The 22,075-nt window shown below is 31.1% G+C and overlaps 2 protein-coding genes across 2 annotated transcripts; one reads left to right on the top strand and one right to left on the bottom strand.

Annotated features, from left to right (window-relative positions):
- Positions 1-4,626: 4,626 nt before the first annotated feature.
- Positions 4,627-9,594, top strand: NAC038 (NAC domain containing protein 38). Its single transcript, XM_039029487.2, has 4 exons — positions 4,627-4,735; positions 4,843-5,146; positions 7,274-7,545; positions 8,759-9,594. Exons 1-4 carry the CDS (start codon positions 4,730-4,732, stop codon positions 9,317-9,319), a joined length of 1,143 nt encoding a protein of 380 aa, XP_038885415.1. The 5' UTR covers positions 4,627-4,729; the 3' UTR covers positions 9,320-9,594.
- Positions 9,595-9,702: 108 nt separating this feature from the next.
- On the bottom strand, positions 9,703-17,906 carry LOC120075810 (uncharacterized). The gene is made up of 14 exons (XM_039029485.2): positions 17,497-17,906; positions 17,010-17,137; positions 16,793-16,864; positions 16,591-16,704; positions 16,372-16,440; positions 16,229-16,285; positions 14,346-14,429; positions 14,098-14,160; positions 13,770-13,934; positions 13,479-13,634; positions 11,827-11,907; positions 11,373-11,440; positions 11,129-11,258; positions 9,703-9,976 (listed from the first exon to the last, which is right to left on the bottom strand). Exons 1-13 carry the CDS (start codon positions 17,675-17,677, stop codon positions 11,177-11,179), a joined length of 1,320 nt encoding a protein of 439 aa, XP_038885413.1. The 5' UTR covers positions 17,678-17,906; the 3' UTR covers positions 9,703-9,976; positions 11,129-11,176.
- Positions 17,907-22,075: the final 4,169 nt, after the last annotated feature.

Raw genomic sequence — 22,075 nt, 5'->3', positions numbered from 1 at the left:
TTAAATAATGATAAAGTATTGTAGTTAACAAAAAAACTAAATAAACCCGCTATTAAAATTTGCATAAATTTTTTTGTTCATAAATTATATTTAAAAGAAATGTTATATCATAAATGCTTTCAACTCTTAAATTTAAATTTTGTTTGCTCTATATCATAAGTTAAAATATAAGAGAAACATGTGCAATTTTTAATTAAAAATTTGATATTATTTAGAGTAAAATTTGGTGGGATTAACGTAATCAATTTTAAAAATTTAGGCTTCATTTGGTAATAATTTCTTTTTTGTTTTTTATTTTTAAAAATTGAGTCAATAGACATTATTTTCACCTCTCAATTTTTCTTTTGTTATCTACTTTTTACCAATAATTTAAAAAACCAAGCCAAATTTTAAAAATTAAAAAAAAAAGTTTTAAAAAACTTGTTTTTATTAAAGAATTCGACCATTATACTTTAAAAATATGCAAATCATTAAGAAATAGGAAGTAAATAGATTTAATTTTCAAAAACTCAAAATTAAAAACGAAATAGTTACCAAACGAGATTTTATATTATTATTAATGGCTGCTGTTTTAAATATATTCTTGAGTTTATCTCTAGCTCTGGATCAATCTCCTTTGTACTTTGATCTTTTATCGTAAGGCATTTGTTTTTGGCTTTAAAGTATGATGAATATGTTATGTATATGTCAATCTAATTGAGATATTTTAGTATACCTACTAATCCTTCTCATGATCAAGAGTTTTCAAAAAAAAAAAAAAATTAATTTATAAAGATAATATAACTAAAATAAAAAATGTGTTATGCTGATTCTACAAAAATATACTTTTAAAAGCTAGTAGATAACAAATTCATACAAACAAGAATTTAACTAAAGTGAGCCATATCAATAATATTTTTTTTTAACTTTTAACACGATATATATATATATATATATATAGAATTTATAAGTATAAAACTATACTCTTAATATATAGTCTACGAAGTTGGATGTTTCAATTAATCCAAATCCTTTTGAGAATATTTGAAATATATATATATATATATATATATATATATTCCAAACACATTACTATAAACTTATAACGGTAATTCTAATAATTTGTGTTATAGCCAATTTCTTGTGAAACTTTGCTAGCTTTTGAGTACTTTTTATAAGTTCATCACATCCATTTATAAAACCCTAGCTATTAACAAAGATTTCTTGCGTTGAGAAGAAAGCCCTAGTAAACCCCCTTTCTTCTTTAAATTAATCTGTAAAATTATAAAGAAATTAAAGAACTTGTCCATATACAAAATGAAAGAAAATGACCCCCTTTTTTTGTAATAAACTATAGGTAGGTAACTCTACCAATTCAATTTCCTTAAGAAAAGAAATAAGAACAAACTCTTGAGAGAAGATTAAAACTTTAAGAGTTATTAGAGATTGAGGTATAGTTTTAAAATAATTGTTGGTAATTGTGTTTTAAAATTAATAAACTATAAAATGAAGTAAATTAATGTAATTTTTAATGAATTTTAATATGTCTATAGTACTTAAAAAAATATGTAATTTTTAAGCCTTCTTCACTTGGGCTCGAGGAGTACTAATGAAGGTATTATAGATGTGTCTGCCTAGCTAATTCAGATATTTGAATACACTTACTTATACCTTTTTTTTTTATGAATGTTAAAAAAAAAAAAAAAAAACTGTTATATTGATGGGTAAATATCAATACTAAATTGATATGATTTATTTGTGAGGATGAAATTCAACAATTATTTAATTTCTCATACTTTAACTATTTTCCAGAAAATTAAGAAAAAATCAAATTTGACACTAAGTTTCTATCCATTTGGATCTTAAACTATTGAATCATAAACTTAAATAAGTATCATATAATTTTTACCCTCTCGGGTTCAATCAATCTCCACTAGTTCACCGACTATTTATAATAGATAAAATGTAAAATCTTTATGACTAACTAATTTTAATAAAATAAAGTAATTTTGCACAAAAAGGTTGACAACAATATGCACAAATTTATCTATTGAATAAGATTGCCAAAATTCATCACTTTTATATATAAAAAAAATAGAGATAGTACCCTTTTTCTCTAAAAAGTTTTATAATGTATGTTTTTTCAATGAATGCTATAGGTTTTTTTTTTAATTAAAATTTTAATCTGAAATGTGAACTTTTAGACCGGATATGAATATATATATATATATGGAATGAACGGATATATACAACTGACTTTTTCAAAAAATTAGCAAAAAAATTGTGGGAATTGATTTCAAAAGCAGCAAAATAGAATTACTTTTCAAAATAGTAATTAGTACATATTTGATCTTCAAAATCACTTTTTTCATGTACAAAATCACTTAATTTTATTTATTTTTTAAAAAAATAAACTTAGTAGACCAAAAATTAAGTACCACCAACAGTCTCCTAATTCATAATAGAAGAGAGCCAAAATGGATAATTACAATTCCAAAATATAGTTTCATCCTTCAGAATAGAACAAGAAAGCTGAGCAAAAGAATTATCAAAAGCAGCTCTAACAAGTATGTTTCTTCATGTTCAAAATCACTTAATTTTACATTTTTAAATACAATTTTGAAATCATCGAATATGAGTTTGAAGAATTCCAAAGGGTCTTTTGGGCAGCCCATGCATGTATGTTTCTATGCCTTTCTTTTGTGTGTTTTTATCTATTCATTTGACTGTTTCATAGTTAATGAATGAAACCCATTCAATATCACCATAATAGTTGGCAGGATTTTAGTGGTATATTATTGAAACTTTCCTACTAGCAATTATTATATCAAGAGAGATACTTTTTTTCTTTCAGTACAATTGGGGTGCAAAATTCAAAATACGGAACTCGTGTTTCTAGCATACTCGAATAATTGAACTATATTCGATTTGACAGGAGAGATCAATATTTGTGTAGGTATAAAATGACCAAAAGAATTTGATAAATGATTTAGACTTCGTTTGAGATTACTGTAACTTTTAAAATAATTGTTGGTAGTTGTGCTTTTAGTGAAAAAAAAAAAAGTAAAATAGTCCTTGGTAAATTTTAGCTTAAAAAGTAGGTTACAGTGTTTGGTAAATAAATACGAAAACATCTTATTTTTAATATAATAACTAAAATAGACTTATAATCAACTTTTTTTTTAATTTTTTTTTTTGTAATTTATAATTTTAAATAATTGTTTAGTATGAATAAATTTTGTTTTTTATAGATTAGTTTTCAAATATTATCGAAAATAGTTTTATTTTTAAAAAATCAATATGGTATACTTTTTTAAAAAAGAATTGATGTTCATGAAAATAGAAAATAGATTTGATTATGTGAAAAATAGATAAATATATAAAATAAATTAAAAATTAAATGTTAAGATTTTTTCAAAATGCCTTTTTAATAGAGCTAACGCAATGTCAAACGTAGGCTTAATAGTCCTAAAATTAAGGAGTTAATGGATTTTTTTTTTTTTTTTTGGCTTTTCTCGTAATAATTCAATTAAGGGTAGAGAATGTGTTATTTTTGCCCTATGTTTCTAAAATATTGAAATGATGAAAATTTATTTTATCCTTTTATATCTAGGAAAGAAAAATGACTCTGATCCCTATCTATACACTATAAATGAACTCATGTGACTCATTTCATTAGTGAAAATTGTTCAACTAAAATCATGATCTAGTATATCTATACAACTAAAATCATGATTTTCATGAATGACAAAAATAAAATAATTTTCATTCACTAGCTATTTTTCTAACTAAATCATTTATTTGTAGAAAACAATGTTTTATACCAATATCATTTTCCTTTATGAAACCATCAATTTGTTTGACAAAATAATAATTTCAACTCCAAGTTTTGATTTTTTTTTATAATACCCATATAATATATATGTTTTTGGTGGTAGAAGAAGGAAGATCAAATAATAACAAATTGATGTAAAATTGTAAACAATCTTTCCAAAACCCGTACATATAATTTTTCCTCTTCTTTATTTCTGAGTTCACACATCAACACGTAGAAAGTAAAAAGGAGGTTCCAACCTCCTCTAACCTTTTAGTTCAAGATTATGTGTTAAATCACCCATCAATTTAAAATTTTGTTTAAGTTTATAAGTTAGAATAAATTTTATCATTTCAACGTTTTAGCACCTCACTTCATTTTGTGAGTTTGAAAATGAATATGTAGGTCTAATAAGTAGAAATCAATATTGATTAATAAAAAGGTGACATGGAAAATTTTAATTACTATGATACTTTAATAGTCTTAGTCAGTGAAGCTATGCTCAAATTGACCTATACACAATACCCATATAACTTAGAAATATGTTGTAAAAAATTCCACTAATTATCATTCCTTCATTAAACTCTTCCAACAGTTCCATGCATAATCTAGGTCTTAAACCTAAGAGGATTCTTCCATTATTAAGAAAACAAGGATGACGACGACGACGAGAAAAAAAAAAAAGAATGAACAAATTAATATTATAATTAAGCAAATTATATCGAGTAAATTTGAAGGCCAATATTAGGTGAAATCTTGATGAACACACCCCACTATTTTGTCTTCTTCTTAGAAGGATAAATCCCCATAGATTTCTTGCATTACTTACCCACCAAAACAAAAAGGAAAAAAAAATCAAGCTGTAAACTTTTTCTAAAGCCTTTTTTTCTAACCCTAAAACAAACAAGGAATCTGAATCTGCATTATTTCTTCTCCATGCAAGTTAGTTCTCTTTCTCTTTTATTTCTCATAAATTTATGAAGAAATCTTAGGTTATTTTAAGTTTGTTTGATTTTGATGCATGTTGTTGTATTTTTTGAATTCTCGAGGTTCCAAACGGTAATAATTCGACGACGGAGAAAGAGGACGGGAAGATCAGGCCGGAGGTGAAAAAGAAGAATACTATGACGGAATCAGATCATCATCGTCATCGTCGTCATCATCAAGATAATAATCATACACGAGATCAAGAACAAGATAAAGATCAAACATTGCCTCCAGGGTTTAGGTTTCATCCGTCTGATGAAGAATTAATCACTTTTTATCTATTGAATAAGATATCAGATGCTAACTTTACAGGAAGAGCTATTACTGATGTTGATCTCAACAAGTTTGAACCTTGGGAACTACCAGGTGCTTGCTTCTAATTATTCCCTATTTTTTCATCATTAATTAGGGTTTCTAGTTTTTTCCCAGATTAGGGCTTGTTTGGAAAAGAGTTAATTATCCTCTTTTGATAACAATTTTGTTTTTAGTTTCTGTTTTTAAAGTTTTTTTTTTTTTTTGAATTTTCTTATTATGATTTTCACTCATCTTAAAAAAAACATTTAAATTTTTAGTCAATTCTTTAAAAAAAAAAAAAAAAAGTGGAAAGAGAATAACAAAACAATAGAAATTTATTGGGATAAGCAGTGTTTATAAATTTGATTTTTAAAATCTAAAAACTAAAAGTCAAATATTTATCGAATGAGTCTAAACTATTAAATATAGTTGCGGTCGCATGACTATAAATTTGAATATCATTATTGTGACTATTTAAAGCTAGTATTTACAATTTAACTCTTGATTTAGAAGGGAAGAATAACTTTGCCGTCAAATTTTAAATTTCATTATATATACATATCGATTTTAGTCACTAAAGTTCTTTATTTTGTTCTATTCTTTATAGGAAGAGTAGTTTGTTCTATTTTCAATCATTAAACCTTTTTAATTCAATTATTTACACTATTTTACCATCTAATATTTACTTGTCTAATTCTCATATATAATATACTTATGAGCTTATTAACATGCCTAGTGTACATATCTCCAAGCTAAGAAGTCATTAAGTTTGTTAGATTGTAACGATTTAATCCCTCAACTTTCAATTTTTAACAATTTTGTTCTTATAATTTAAAATTTATAACAATTTAATTCCTATTTTAAAATTTTAGTACTAAGATTTAATAAGATTTTTTACATAAATAAACCAATAAACTAATTAGAGATTCAATATTTTTTATAAAATACAAAGTATACATCATATTGATATCTAATTTTGATAATTAATTTACGTTGTGAATTAAATTTTTACAAATTTAAAAATACAAAGACTAAATTGTTACAGACCAAAGTTCAGGGACTAAATTATTACAAAATTGAAAATACAATGACTAAATCGTTACAAAATAAAGTTCAGGAGCTAAATTGTTACTTTTATAAAAGTTTAGGAACCAAAAGTGATTTTTAACCGTTTTTCTTTTTATCATTTAAGAACTAAAATAGATATTTTAAAAGTTCGGTAACTAAAAATGAAGTAATTTTAAAAGTTTAGTGATCAAAATGTATATTTTAAAAGTTTAGAAATTAAAATAGAATTTAAACTAAAATATATGAAAAATATTAAAAAGAAATTATAGTCAGGTGTTAAAGATTAGGGTTTGCATGGAATGGAAGTTGATATTTGAAGATATTTTCTGTTTTTGTTTAGGACATTTTTACCGATTGAAAAATATCAAACTATTTACAAAAATAACAAAACAAAATATTGATAGACACTAATAGATTTTTTATCAGCCTATATCAATCCTTATAAAATATGATTAAAATTTTGTTATTTTGTGTAAATAGTTTCCCTTATTTTTCTATTTTTGAAAATTCTCCTTTTTATTTTTGAAGGATAATCATTTCTGAAAATTAGTCGGTCATTTCTGTGGACAATTGTTTACAAAACCAAAGTTTTAGACCTTAACATATTTGCATTAAAAATAGTTAAAATCATATATTTATTAAATTACTTCGAAACATATTTTTCATAATTTAAATTCAAATATGATAGTGTGAAAAATAGTGTAAAATCGAACATCAATATTCAAAAACTCATTTTCATCTCTATACTTTGAGAATTGTTTAATTAATTAAATAATAATAATAATATTCATGAAAGAAAAGATATTGTGAATAGTTTTCCAAAATGTTTAATGAAAAAACTCATAAATTTAAAGAAAGAAAGAAGAAAAGTACAAACTAAAATTAAGATTTATTGGAATTACAGTTACTAAAATTAGATATTTGAAAGTACCTGAAAAAATTAATATTTTAGATTGATTTTAAACATAACAAAAATTGACTTTAACAATTTTTAAAAGATTATTTAGGTGCTAGCTCGGCTACAATTTTCTTTATGTAGGATATATGTGCAGCTAATCATTACCTTTTTCAAAATTACTTCCAAATATGACATAGATATGTTATTAACACGGAGGGTCGATTTTAAAACAGGGAAGGCTAAAATGGGAGAAAAAGAGTGGTATTTTTTCAGTCTTAGAGATAGAAAATACCCAACAGGAGTGAGAACAAACAGAGCAACAAACACAGGGTATTGGAAAACCACTGGGAAAGACAAAGAAATATTCAATTCCAATACTTCAGAATTGATTGGAATGAAGAAGACATTGGTGTTTTACAAAGGCAGAGCCCCAAGAGGAGAAAAAACCAATTGGGTTATGCATGAATATCGCCTTCACTCTAAAACTGCTTTTAGAACAGCTAAGGTAATTTTTCTCTGCTTTATTAATTCATTTTACCATATTCTCATCTTTCACTACATTGATCAAAATATATAAAATATCATATTATATGTGGTAGGTTACAAATTAGAATTGTTTTGATAGGTGGGAAATTACTTGCCTTGAAGAAACATACAAGTGTTTAATAAGTTTTGATCACTTTCATTAATTATCCAATCATGTTAGAAGTAATCTAACCAAAATTGAATTCTAAAATTTGAAAAAAAAAATACCCTATGATTTTCATACTACTTGAATTCATTGTTTGTCATAAAAGAAACATTTGAACATTGTATTAAATCTGTGATAATATATCATCTAATGACATATTAGTCATCAAATTTTAAAAACACAAAAGAAGTGTTTGGAGCACTAATTTGGTTATCATAACCTGTAGATTATGATAATCCTTGATTGATATACAACCTAATTTAATCAAGTTATAATAATCTGATTTTGGTACGGACTATTTTAGTCTAGATAGAAAATAATAAATACATAAATTTTGAAGAAAAGAGAGGATAAGTAAAAAATGATAAATATTGTAATAAACGATAGATACTATAACAAAAGCGATTTAAAATAAACAATACTATAATTAGTTATAACTTATATTAGTTAGAGACATTAATTATTATAATCGAAACTCCGACCATTGTATAGACCAGACCATAAGGTTGTTAAGCTTGAATCGCACAGCAATTGACCTATGATGGCTGATATCCAGTAGAATTTTCTTTCATGTATGCTTCACTTTAGTTATAACTATAAGTTAACCGTGGATAAATTTTCCAAGCAAAGACGATGGGCGTTGGTTACATATAAATAATTTTAAAATATTATAGTAGACAATATCTATATAATTTATAAACATGGTTAAAACTAAACAAATTTGTTTCTAGTCCCTAAGCCTTAAAAGAAAACGTCCTTGAGGATTCAATTTTATGTTGATAGACTTTTAAATTTTCAAAATATTTAACAAAACTGCGAGATTACCGAAAAATGTAAATACATCCCAGTACAAATATATTTGAGAGAAATTTGAATCACTTCTAAATGTTTAAGTATCAACTTTTAAACACAAAATTATCTTACTATTAAAAATAATTGAGAATTTTTCAAATAATTTAAATTTTAATTATGTTAAAATCACTCCCGTGGGTGATCGGTTTTTATTGGTCTGCATATTTGATCACAGGACGAATGGGTGGTTTGCCGAGTATTTCAAAAAAGCCCTGGAGCTAAAAAGTATCCCCCAAACCAATCAAGAGCAGTCAATCCTTACGTCAACCTTGAAATTGCCCCTTCTCTTCTCCCACCATCCATCATGCAACTCGGTGACCCTGCAGCTCAGTATGGCTACGGAAGAAACCATATAACCAGCACAGAGCTCGCTGAGCTTAACCGAGTGCTGAGAACCAGTGGAGGTGGCAGCGGCAGTGGAGGGTCGACTCATGGTATCAACTTATCAATGCAGCCCCAGTTCAACTATCCAACTACAGGAGGTTGCTTCACAATATCCGGGTTGAACTTAAACCTTGGAGGAGCTGTATCGCAACCAGTTTTGCGACCAATGCCACCACCAGTGGCAACAACAATGACAATCAGTCATGATATTGCTTCATCCGTCATGGCCAGTACGATCGCTCCCGAGACTGCCTACGGGACGGAGATCAACAACAATGCCAATGGACCTAGCAACAGATTTATGAATATGGATCATTGCATGGACCTGGAGAATTACTGGCCTACTTGGTAAAATGAAGCAGCTGGGTTGATCATACCCAAGTTATGCATTACATTTCCGAGTAAACACCGAAGAAGTTGTTGCTACAGTTTCATAGAGATAGTTCTCTTCTTTTCTTCCACGTTTCACAAACCCAGCTTTTTCCGTCATTGTGTACCATTTAACTCCGAAATTGGAGTTTAGTTGTACCAGTAAGCAGTCAAACAGCTCCTTTTTCAATTACCTAATATCTATGATCTTATAGATTCGACCTTGGGAGTAATCGCTACCCATGATTCCGAATCAAAGTCTGTTCCTAACAAGACTTCATAATCTAGCAGCTGAAAGGCCCTTCAGTAGCAAAGTTCCATTCAAGCTGCTAACATCACACAGAAAGTAAACTTGAACGGTGAAGATTAACAAGAGATGAAAATTTGAAATAATTTATTTTGACTTCGTGACTATTTTACAAAATAACACAATGAACAAAAAACTTGGTACAGCTCTGGTATCGCAGTCAGACATGGAAAACAAAGTACAACTTCTAAACTTCTTGGATACATTTAGCAGCACGTGTGTGACGATCGTGGCTAACAAAGGAGATGAAACTGTTAAGAGCTTAAAAAAAATATCCGACCTTTCAGTTCCAGCTTTCTAGAGAGTTTGGCAAGCCAAAATTGTGCTGTCCACCTGCAGAAAATCGAATTATATTTATATGAACATGATATTATCTTTAGATGCTCGTAATAGTATCGACAATGGATCACCTACAAAACGATAACGGAGGCCGAAAGGATATTTGAAATGAAAACATAATAGCAATCATATGGCAACGTTAAGTTTTCAAGTACTTGCATGAAAGTATTCATAAAATCAAGCATCCCATTTTAGTTTTCCTTGTTTCCTACTTGTAGTGAAAACTATCATGATCAACAGCATCTATATATTTTACCACAACAGAATGATTGAAAAACAAATGTACAACTCAGTGAAAGGCACTTTTATTTGCTCTGTATTAGTTACGATCAACGCTAAGGACAAGTTGCAGATGAAACCATCTTCTGAGTTGCTATGCGAAAATTGCAGACTGGATTCTCTAAGGCCTTTGTGGTCATGGCTTAGAGCGAAACACGGGTGCTTTTGTAGATTACAAATTTTTGTGTCAGCCATCCCTTAGGTCTTTCTTTCACTTGTTTCATTTTTCTTGAGTGCTCTCTCTCGGGAGTTGTGCATTGGTAATAAAATTAATAATAGAAGCAACAAGTTTTTTTTTTATAGGTCTATGTTTCGGCACTGCATCAATATTGGATTATTTACAGAGGGCTGGAAAAAGTTGCAGAAAACTGAACAATTGACCTATATCTACCTTATCTATAGTCTTTTCATATGAAGATGGTTATGAGTTGCAAAGTGAAGAAAATGATTGAAACAAGACACGGCAACACCAATATGGTGGTTCTGCTATTCAAGCTCTAAGAGTCAAGTTAGTCAAAGCTTGAAATAATAGGAAGTGGATTTGCGAGCGTGACGAAAGTTTTAATGCAAAAAGGCTACTAGAGGGAGAGGACGAAATCAGTGGTGCGGTGAGAAGCATTCAAGCAGTGCCCTGTGGCAGGAGGAGACTGGCATGTCGTGCTAAGAAAGACAAGTTAAAATGGCAAGGCATCCCTCACCGTTGCAACAATGCTAAGTCATCAGTAGGATGGGCAAGAGAGAATCAATTAAGAAAGGTGCATCATCACAATAAATTCTCAACATATACCAATTCACAGAGTAGCATTAATATAGTAACAGCAGTTCATTTATTTATTCTGAAATACATGTTGAAGAGATAAAGCAAACCTTTAAAAATCCGTCTACAACAGAGGACCAGCAAATGATGTTACACATTCACCTGCCAGAAGTTCCCTTTTTGGCCTTACGACGTACAGGGTTGGTGTTGGCACCCCGGACGGATTTCCTTGCCCTTTTACTGCACAAAGATATATTATTCCCTCTAATGTCTACTCTTTTTTTTTAAAAAAAAAAAACATACTTTTGATACTGTAGAGAAATTGGAAGAAGAAAAGAAAATAAGAAGTCATACCGGGATATGCCGCAGCAAGAGCAAAGATTGAACAATATTAACATGGGTAAAGCCAATAACGCCAAATCCTGGAATGAGATTCAATAATAAGAGATCAATTTGGTAAAATAATATGCACATTTATGGGTTCAAAGCCTTTTTCACCCCCAAATTTTCACATTTCCACACCCGTGTCGTTTCGGCTGTTATACTATAAAATAAGTTCTGGTCATGGACTTCATTAAAATTTTGGTCCTTGCCATTAACCTTTTTGTATTTAGAATATTTTTAAAGCAACCGGTTTCTAGACTCGATATAGACTTGATACGTGTAATAATGTCCTCATAAACAAAAGATATTCAAAAGAGATCATTTTTTGTAAGAATAAGGACGATATAACTTCACAGGTAAAATTTAAACTGAAAATCTGCATATCATCTTTTAACAAGATCATATTTTCTAGAATAATACAAACCAGAAGCCACTCGAACTCTTTAGTAGCAACCAGTCTTGTAATGTCATGACTGTTGAGCACTTCTTGGATGGTGGATTTAACCTGAGTAAACATAAGAAAATATTCAAAGTTTAAAGAATTATATTAAGAACTTCATACTTCAGAGTAAAATTTTCTTGTTCTGATTCCTGGTAGCAGGACAATTATCATTCCTGCCTGAGGAGTTCCTTCTAGTAGCTTTTAATACAATGAGAAGTAGTACGCCATATGCTAATAATTTATGATAAAAAGCAACGGAAGATGGAAAAATGTTATCAACAACATGATTACCAAGGACAGTATAATGTTCTGCTCTCATACTTGGACAAGTTGGACAAGTTGTACCACAGTTAACTAACAATGAGCACTAGACCTTATTAAAGAAACTAATCTCAAAAAAAGGTTTTACAGTTCTCACAAGCACCAACAACAATCATCTCAGAAGTCAGAATCTACTCTTAGTTATACATGTTTGGTTATTTTGTCTTGTTGATGTCACCCCGCACATCAGTTCTCAGAGTGCTGTAACTCCAAGAGACCAAGACATGAATGTAGAGGTAAAGATCCAACTTTCAGAAAAAATAGAAAATATCATCAAGATACAAAAATTTCTAAGTAGCATAGAAAAAACTTTACAAGCATTGACTGAAAACATAGATCTGCAGATCTTCCTACATTTCTAGACTGCAAATGCTTTTTAAGGAAGGTGCTTAAGGTGATCAGTCAAGTATGATCAGTGTTTTTAAATGCAGGCGCAAGGCGCACGAAAAGGCGCGGACTTTTTTTTGTGAGGCACATTATATATAAAAATATTATCATTAAAAGAGAGCATATTTGAAGTAGAAATATGGAAAGAAAAAAAAGACCCCAAACACAAGAAATTTTGCATTTAGGCTTAGTAAACTTGATTCTTTTAGTTAATAAAGAATGAAAACCCTTAAATATTCCTACTTTTTAAAAATAATAAAAAAGCCTCAAAATTTTGCATTTAGGCTTAGTACACTTGATTCTTTTAGTTAATAAAGAATGAAACCCCTTAAATATTACTACTTTTTAAAAATAATAAAAAAGCCTCAAGGCCCAGGACTTTGAGCCTTGGGGCTTCACAAAAGGCGCGCACCCAAGGCATGCCTTATTTTGTGAGCCTCGCCTTAGCCTCGCCTTTCCAAGGCGAGGCACCAGACTTATGCCTTAAGCCTAGGCGCGAGCCCGAGAGGGCTTTTTAAAACATTGAATACAACTCCAGCTGAGCTGCTCAAAATGTAATAATAAAAGAGACTTTGTCTTTCTAAGCTCCTTTGCATCCAAGTCAGAAAAATATTTGAACTAACAATTGGTTCTTATTTTATTCTAATAGAACCCCTGATTATGAATCCATGACCTCTAGACCAAAATGATGAGACTTATATCACCAACAGGAACCACACCATAAATACTCGTATCCTGACAACAGGTCCACACTGTATTATGAATCCATGAACTCTAGCCCAAATCAAGGGACTTATATCACCAATGAATACCACTTCTCATTAAGCCACGCTAAATTTTTTTTTTTTTTAAAAAAAAAAAGTAAGTTTACAAAATATCCAGTATGACATTACAACCACGAAAAAAAATTACCAATTTTTTTGTACCTTCTGATGATGTGTAGTCGCAGATTGCATTAAATTTCCACCAGCATGAACTATCTCCTTTGTGTACGGATTTAATGCTACTTGAACTTTGTTAACATGAGGTTTCATTAAGGTAGCAACATGATCAACATATGGTTTGCTGACCATTTTTACTTTCTAACCACATCAGAAAGGAGGAAAGAAAGAAGGTAAAAAAATCGGGAGAGAAGAAAAATAAATAAAACCAAAACAATGATACAGAGCAGGAACAAAGCAAATTAACAAGTAGACCACAGACCACAAGGTATATACCTGAAAGTAGGGATAGGAGAATTCTTGTGCTCTTATAATATGTGGAGTCAGTGCTTGTTTTGAAGCCTCATAAGCTTCCGAACTTCTTTTACATAAAGATTGCAAGTGTGGTTTAGAGTTGGTTTTCACCACCAACCACTGTTCTTGCATGGCAGGGATCCACTTCTGCAATTGGCAACAAGTAATCAGAATGAACGATCCTAATCAAATATCCACTGTTCATACATAACAGCTTTTTTTAAATACTTTTCCTAGTATGATCTTAAGCTACTAAGCTATTCTTCTATGTCAAGAAAATACCAAGCAGAAATTAATAAAATTATCTCACAGATTTAATTGGTTCTACATGGGGTCCCAGCCAATTCTCCACATGCGTCTTTCCCATCCACGCCTGCAACCAATTAGAAGAAGAAGGCAAGAACAAGATGGTTGATGAGCTTCTTTTTGAATAAGATAGTGCACAGATGATAGAAATCAACTTTCACTGAAGGTTGATGAGCTTAAACAGACAATGGGAAAGGCTAGCAAGCCAATGGTGATGACAACAAATAACCTCAAAAAACGAGAGAACAGTACCTTTTGCACCACAATATTTATGATAGGCTTTAAATGCTCGTTCCAGAATGAAGCAAGCCATGGGGGTAACCATGCACCATGGACCTGATATGAATTATGTGTAAATTCTATTTAGCTACGTGTCATTTCAGTCAATTAAAACTCTGAAATAACTATGTGATGAAGTAGCAGTAACACAGAGCAAGATGGACCTTCAAGTACTGATATGTCAATGCTTATATGGCTCTAAGCTCTTTTATCTAATATTATTTTTTTTCTTCATAATTCATTACATAGTTATTTTACACTAAACTCCCTTTCTTAGTTTTCTTCCAAATCCTTCTCCTCCTCCCCCACCTCTTCGAGATCTCACTTTCACTCCCCACCTTTCTCCCCTACCTCTTCCTTCCCCACTACTTTCGTTCTTCACCTATTTTTAGATTTCTCTTCAGCCTCCTTCCTCTCCCCATTCTTCACACCTCTAATAGATCTCTTCAACCTCTCACCCGACACCCCCCTTCTTTTTCTTACAAATTAACTTCAAAATCCATCTTCTTCTTGCTCCCCTCTCTCTACCCCACCTCTTCTCAATCTTTCTTCAACCCCCTACCTCCCACCCTCTGAATCCCCCATCACTGTATAAACATTGCATAGAGGAAAACAAACGTGAATTTGTTTTGTTTCTTTTAGATTCCCCCTTTCCTTCTCTCATTCAATCCCCTTCTTCCTCCATGCACTTGCACATAGCATGGTTGTTCAGCAAATTGAGTTATTTCTTTTTGTTAGACTTCACAATTTGCAGGGATATGCCCATTTAAGGGAAAAATCAAGAGGAGCTTCTGGATCAAATGAAAAGGTTTTCCCAAATTGCAAGAGAATCTCAATGCCTTGAGTGAGCATTTGTGTGTGCGCGTGCACATGTATGTGTTTGGTGTTTGGGGGTGGGGGGGATTTATATTGATCTCTAGCTACTTAAAACACATTTCACATCCTCATAAAATTTCTTTCCCACATCCATGAAACTGATCCCAAAAATTTAGAACAAAGTCCATCATGGAATTTGGGTGGCAGTCGCTTCAAGAACTCATGGATGCTTCTTCTATAATCACTGTTCTAACGTAGTTCTAAAACAACAACAACCATGTGTTAGGCATCCTTATACCTCAATTTGCAAATACTCACAGAATAGGGAATAACAATACCACTTCCCTGAATTCGGCCAAGGGAAGGATAATTTCATTCAGCACAAAACAGTCCAAACGCAATATGGAACTCCAGCTATTTGAGAGAGCTGGTTCTCTCCACTACAAGACAAGTCTTGCAACTTCAAAATATAGAACGTAACCCTAACCGTAGCATAATGCAGTATATACTGATTAATTTCCCAAAATGATAATAGACTACCAGAACAACACTCCCCCACAATTCTCTTACACAGTCCCTGGAATGTCTATAAGTTGAATTCCTTTATTGCCCTTCCTACGGTAAGTCTGAACAATTGGTGGTCTCACACAATGTTTATAAAACAGTCCCCTCACAAACCACATAAAAAGAATCATCCATCTTGTTCCTGCCTCAAGGTGAACTTACCTCGTCAAATTCTAAACTTCATAAGAAACCATATAAAAGATGAAACCCATAAAGGAGCTCCAAAACCAATGTTTGGGCAGACTTTAAATGATTATATGGAGACGGAAGAAATATTTCTCTTTAATAGTAAAACCACTTAAACCTCATCCAAAATCTGAATACCTAAATGAGAAATTTTATTGAGGTAGGAGAAAAATCCTTCCGGCATTGAGAGCACATAGTTCAAGTTTTATTTGACTACACAGAGGGCAAATAAAGTACTGGAATTCACTTGTGCGACGATATGACAGAATAACTTAATTACTAAACTTCACCTCCATCAATTCTTCAGTCCTTGAAGTGACCTCAAACTTCGCTTTTATCATTTCTTCCTGAGAATAGACAAGAAATTTGCTAAGACAGGAACAATCAGATTCCATAAAATGCACGCTAGCAGCAGCAAAACCATATAGAGTACCTCAGCCACTTTAAGCGCACGTTCGAGTTTCTGAATTTTTCTCTTCTGTTCTTCATTAGTGTTCTGAAGCTGTAAACAAAAAGCAAAAAATAAAATCAAAACCACAAGAACAGAACTAAAGAAAAACTAAAACAGTTCCTCCCCATGAACTGTGAGCAGCAATGAGGCTGCCAAATGCCAATTCCAATCCACATGTTTCCACAAATGCACTCAACTTACTTTCTCCAGTTTTGAAATAAACTTATGCATCTTCTTCTCAGCTTCATTTGATCGCACTTCCAGAGCACTTCTCTCCCTGCTTTGAGCATCTAGTTCCTTTTTAAGTTCACTGATCTGAAAGGATGGATACAAAAACAGACGGAGTGAGTAGATACCCTAGTTACAATGGTCATCCTGTTCAAGACTTCCATATCATATGTACCTGCTTCTCCAATTCAGCAGCACGTGAATGAGCTTTTGCAATTGTTTCCACGGCATGTAATTTCCCTTCTCTCTACCCAAAACAAGAATTACAAATAAGATATAAAATACAAAATACCCAAAAAGAGAATAGAGTGGAGTAAAGGTTACATGAGGCAGTAATGGTATCAGAAAATCAATCTCTATAATTGCAACAATAGATAAATATGAGAGGCAACCTGGAGAGATTCTATCTCGCTTTCAAGAAATGAAACTCTATCTGACTTGTCCCTAAATATTTCATCCTTCTGAGATATAAGATGATCCTTTCTCTCCAATTCCCGTGCTTTTTCATCGATAAGGACCTCTGCAGAAATAGGAAAACGCTTCAATCACAGGAGACGCTTCGTGAAAAATCTTTTCTCAGAGATGCATAGCATATGGCAGAGCTTTATTCAATCACAGCAAACGTTTTCTTATTTCTAAAATCCATACGGCTTCGAAGGACCATATCAACTTGAAACAACATCAATTCGGCAGAAAAGAGAATTGAAACAGCCAAATAAGAAAGAAACAAGTTCCAGTTCATTCGTAATCAAGTTCGCTTCAACAAAACACGAAAATTCGCACTAATACTTCATCCACCACATTTTCCTACGCTTTCTCAGCAATCAAACAAACTCAAATGCACAAGAGAGTAAGAAAAATTAAAAGGAAAAAACTAACCAAGCTCTCGGATCTTAGAATTAAGTTTTTCTAATTCGATCTTAAGCACGGAAGAATCAAAGCCATCCTCTCTAACGACTTCAATTACGTCGTCTCCGCCGTCGACGATTGCGTCCGCTGCGGCGGAGAAGACAATTAAAGCTAAACAAATCGTTAGGCTGACAAGCTTCGGAACCGCCATGGATTCCAAAGGAGAGGAGGAAAAGGAGTTGCCGCTAGTCCAGCGATTTTGTGTTCGTCGTGCAAAACGTGCAGCGGCTGACAGGAACTAAGAACAAGAATTAAGAAGGAAAAAGATATTAAATTTTCCTTTTTTTTAATATGATTTTCCAAATTGGGGAAATTAGAGGAACAAAAACATTAAAGGGCCGAGAGGTTGCCAACGCGGCTGACACGTGTACTGGGTTTTCAAAATCTGCGTACGTGGCACTCGCCGTTCTAAGAGATATTATTCACTTGACTACGGAAACGTATTCGCCGTTCTAAACTTAGGGCTGTTTTAATTTAAACATCATTCAAACTTTGTTAAAAAATATCGTGTCGGGTCGGTCCGGATTAACTTAGAATTTTTTTCTTCAAAAATCATTTTTATTTAAATACTTTTAATAAAATCTCTAAAAACATTACCTAGACAATTTTTTCCCAAAGCTATTTTTATATATAAATTTATTTGATTTATTATATACTAAACATATTTTTATTAATATCAAATTATAGAATATTATGAACTAAAAATTTAAAATAAAGATTGCTATAGTTCGTTTATTGATGACGATGGCGATGGTAATGGTCTCTGGAGTTGGCTATTAATGGTGGCTAGATTTGACTAAGGGAGATGGTAGCCACAACAACATAGTAGAAACGAGGTAAAAAACTTTTGAGGACATTTTGTTGATTTTAAGAATTATACAAATTAGAGAGATTAAGCTATTAAACTCTCAAAAAAATAATTTTGTAAGAATCGATTTCAAGTGCTTATCCTAAATCAATTTATTTCATAAACTCATTTTTATCCATAGATATTTTTGGTCGTTGTCAAATACTTATTTCATAAACTCAATGTTTTCAAAATATAATCTAACATTTTCAAAATTGAACATTTGAAAAGTCAAACTAAAGATACATTGTTTCGAAGTAATTTTTAATTTGGCAAGAGTAACTTTAACTATTTCAAAATCACTCTCAAACACGCTATTAGATTAAGATAAACGAAAGAAAAAATGACTTTGAAAAGTGTTACAATTTTATCTCCTTATAAGTTTTCCGTCCACCTATCGTTAGACAAAAAAATCTCTTATACCTTCTATTAAATATATGTACAAAACAAAATAAGGACATTAAAGTTTTTGTTAAAGATACTTTTGACAAAAGTTAATTAATGCATTGGTCAAATTTTGTTTCTGCATGACATTATTTCATTGAAATAATTGAGTTTATAAAGATTTTTGGTATTATTATCTATTAAAATTTGTGGTGACCTAGTGAAAATTGTTTCGTAGTATTTCTTTAAGTTTAGGTCCATCAATTTGAATCTTAAATTTTTAATCTCATTAGATAGATCTAAATTCAAATTAACATTGTCGTGTTGTTGTCGTATCAACATTTTGTTCAATTTTTACTAATTCATTCACTAAAAATAAAAAATATGTACAAATCTTCATAAATTTATTAATTCAATAAACTAAATTTCTGCACCAAAGTTTCATCAATGTACAGATTAACCATATAAAAAGAATTATAATATTCTTAAAAAAAATTATAATGTTATTTTCTCTAAATTTTATTCATTTTATATCGTACATATGTTTTATAGTTGGATAGAACTTCCATAGAGATAAAATTACAAGGATCATTCAAGTTTAAGATTGAAAATTGCTTTAAAAAGTTAAGAATGTATCGCTTTTTTTTATTATTATTATTTTAATACAATAATTGTAGAGATAGGTATCTAACTAGGGTTGGTAACGGGACGAGGCAGGACCAGGATGTATTTTCCATTCCCGTCCAGTGGAGATTTGTAATCCCATTCCCGTCCCATTTCCCATTTTGAGGAGTTGGGATTGAGGTCGAGAAATTCCCATTCGGGATTGAGTCCTCGCAGAAAAAAAAATTTCGTTTATATTTACAATTTTAATTAATTATTTATTTCACATTAATTAAAATTTGATATTTATATTGAAATTGTAAATAGGTTAAACAACAAACTAGTATTATTATTGTTTCATGTATTTAAATTAATAATTAAAAATATTTGATAATTTTTATTGTAAACTTAATATAAAGTTAAAATTAATAATATTAGGAAAAGAAATTAATACAAGGTTACTGTAACATAAAATATTTGTAATAACAGTAGCTAGCTACTATTATTATTACATATATATATAAGAATAATAAAAAATAATTATATATAAAAATATTAAATAATAATAATAAAATAATCGGGGCGAGGACAGGGACAAGGTAGGGATATCCTCTCATCTCTGATAGGGGACTCGTTTTGTATCTCCAGTTTGACCTCATACCAGTCATCCTCGATCGGGGTGGGTACATGAGGGGATTTTTACCGGCCTTATATCAAACCTTTAATTTGTAGTCACACCTCGTTCCAAATTTCCTTTCTAACCTAGAACGAAGCGTGAAGACGTTAAACATCACTTCTCTCTATGACATCTAACGGCCCAACTCTTAACATATCCTGTACTCAAGATCAAATCCAGACTTCTAAACCCATTTCCAAAAATAATCTATATTCATTGACAAAGTTTAGGAATTTGATTCAGTTTAAATCACAATACTGTTTAAAAAAAATATACAGACCAACAGTAAGGATTATTTTGAACAAAACCTCCCATGACATGTAACTCACAGGTTCTAGTTGTTTTGGAATACTCTTAAATACATGCACAAACAATACCACAGATGTTTAACAACACTAGTAGCGTTTGACGGCTTAGCAGGCACCAGGAACTTGTCACTACCTGGGGGTGGGGAAAAACATAAAACATGGAAAGCATGAGCTAAAGCCCAGTGAGTGGTAATTTAGTATAAACATAAATTTTCTCTTTCCAAACATCAATGAATTATAAAAAAAACATTCTATAAATTGTTGGAAACGTATATAAGATTCATTAATAGCTCAAACTCGTATTACTCAAACAATGGCATGATCATATTTCATATAAATCACATTATAAAACATTCAGGTGTCATCAGAAAATCACACCAACTCTGTACCCAAATACTTGTTTACAACGGCGTGTTACTCTGGACAAAGAATGCCCCCTCGCAGTGTAAACCAAATCACAAGGTCATACGTGCATGCAGAGCTGCCTCAAGCCTAAGCATAGATACACACCACAGGCCCAGGTTACTCTAGACTCCCTGGTTTACTCTGGTCACATCTGACCCGGTGGTAGCCCCCTGATAGCCTGAGTAACGCTACAGGCACAGGTTCCTCTGGACTTCCCGGTATACTCTGGTCACATCTGACCCCAATAGTCCCCTGATTGCTTGAGTGATGCTACTGAAACACATTCAAGTAGTATGGGAAAATAACCATTTCTCGGGTACAAGAATTAGTAGTTTGAACCACTTTCACAAACATTCAACATTTTTAAATTCTACATCAAGAGTTTTCATATAAAACCATACAAGTCACAATTGTGTAAACTCTAGTTCCAAACTACATTGTCATAAATCAGGCTCATATAAACCAATGAGAGTTTAGAAATCCTGATTTAAACATTTTTGAAATATTAGTCAAGTAAAACAAATCATGTCATCACATTTCATAAATCATAGCATACTATCATATATAATTACTTTCTATATCAAAACATTCGAAAATAAACCACTAACTGTTAATCGGATCTTCCTCATAATTTCGGTTTCTCCATCTCCCGTTTATCCTGAAATTATATTGATGATCCTCTAGTTATCCTTCACATGACCATAATCCAATTATTTGAAAATTAATCTTCAAGTATAACCAATTTCACTTAAACTTTTGCCAAATCCCTAATTTGATCCAAGGTAGAGTTTGCTTTGTAATTTGGTCCTTCAATTGCTCTAAAATTAACTCAAGACCTTAAAATTAATCTTCAATAAGAACCAATTCTATTCTAATTTCCTTAATTTTTCTCATTAATTCTAATTAGGGTTTACTTTAAATTAACCCCTTAATTTCCTTTAATTTCCATCTCAGTTATGCCCATAAGTCTTCAACAAGCAAAATATACCTTTAAAACTAAGAAAGTACCAAAATTTCACCACTTTTCAAAATGTTGACTTTTTACTTTGACTTTGACCATTTGACCGTTGACTTTGACAATTGACTTTGACCTATCCCGAGCATGCCAAATTCATCATCGAATTTACTTTACATGTTTAACTAGGTTCGTTACCTCAAATTATTCCCCCAATCCTTATTTTCTCTTCCTAAATGAAACAAACGTCAATCTAAATATTTTTATTTTTTTAATTATAAATCTTAACAAGAGATCCACGTCAAACTTTATCTCAAGTCCCTGAGTTCAATCTCAACTATGTGCTTCCTATTATTCCAAGAAAGAGTAGA

The sequence above is a fragment of the Benincasa hispida genome, chromosome 4 (genome assembly GCF_027475165.1).
Source record: "Benincasa hispida cultivar pf3 chromosome 4, pf3_genome.v1.1, whole genome shotgun sequence".
NCBI classification, from domain to species: Eukaryota; Viridiplantae; Streptophyta; class Magnoliopsida; order Cucurbitales; family Cucurbitaceae; genus Benincasa; species Benincasa hispida.
This window is presented reverse-complemented; position numbering and strand designations above follow the sequence as displayed.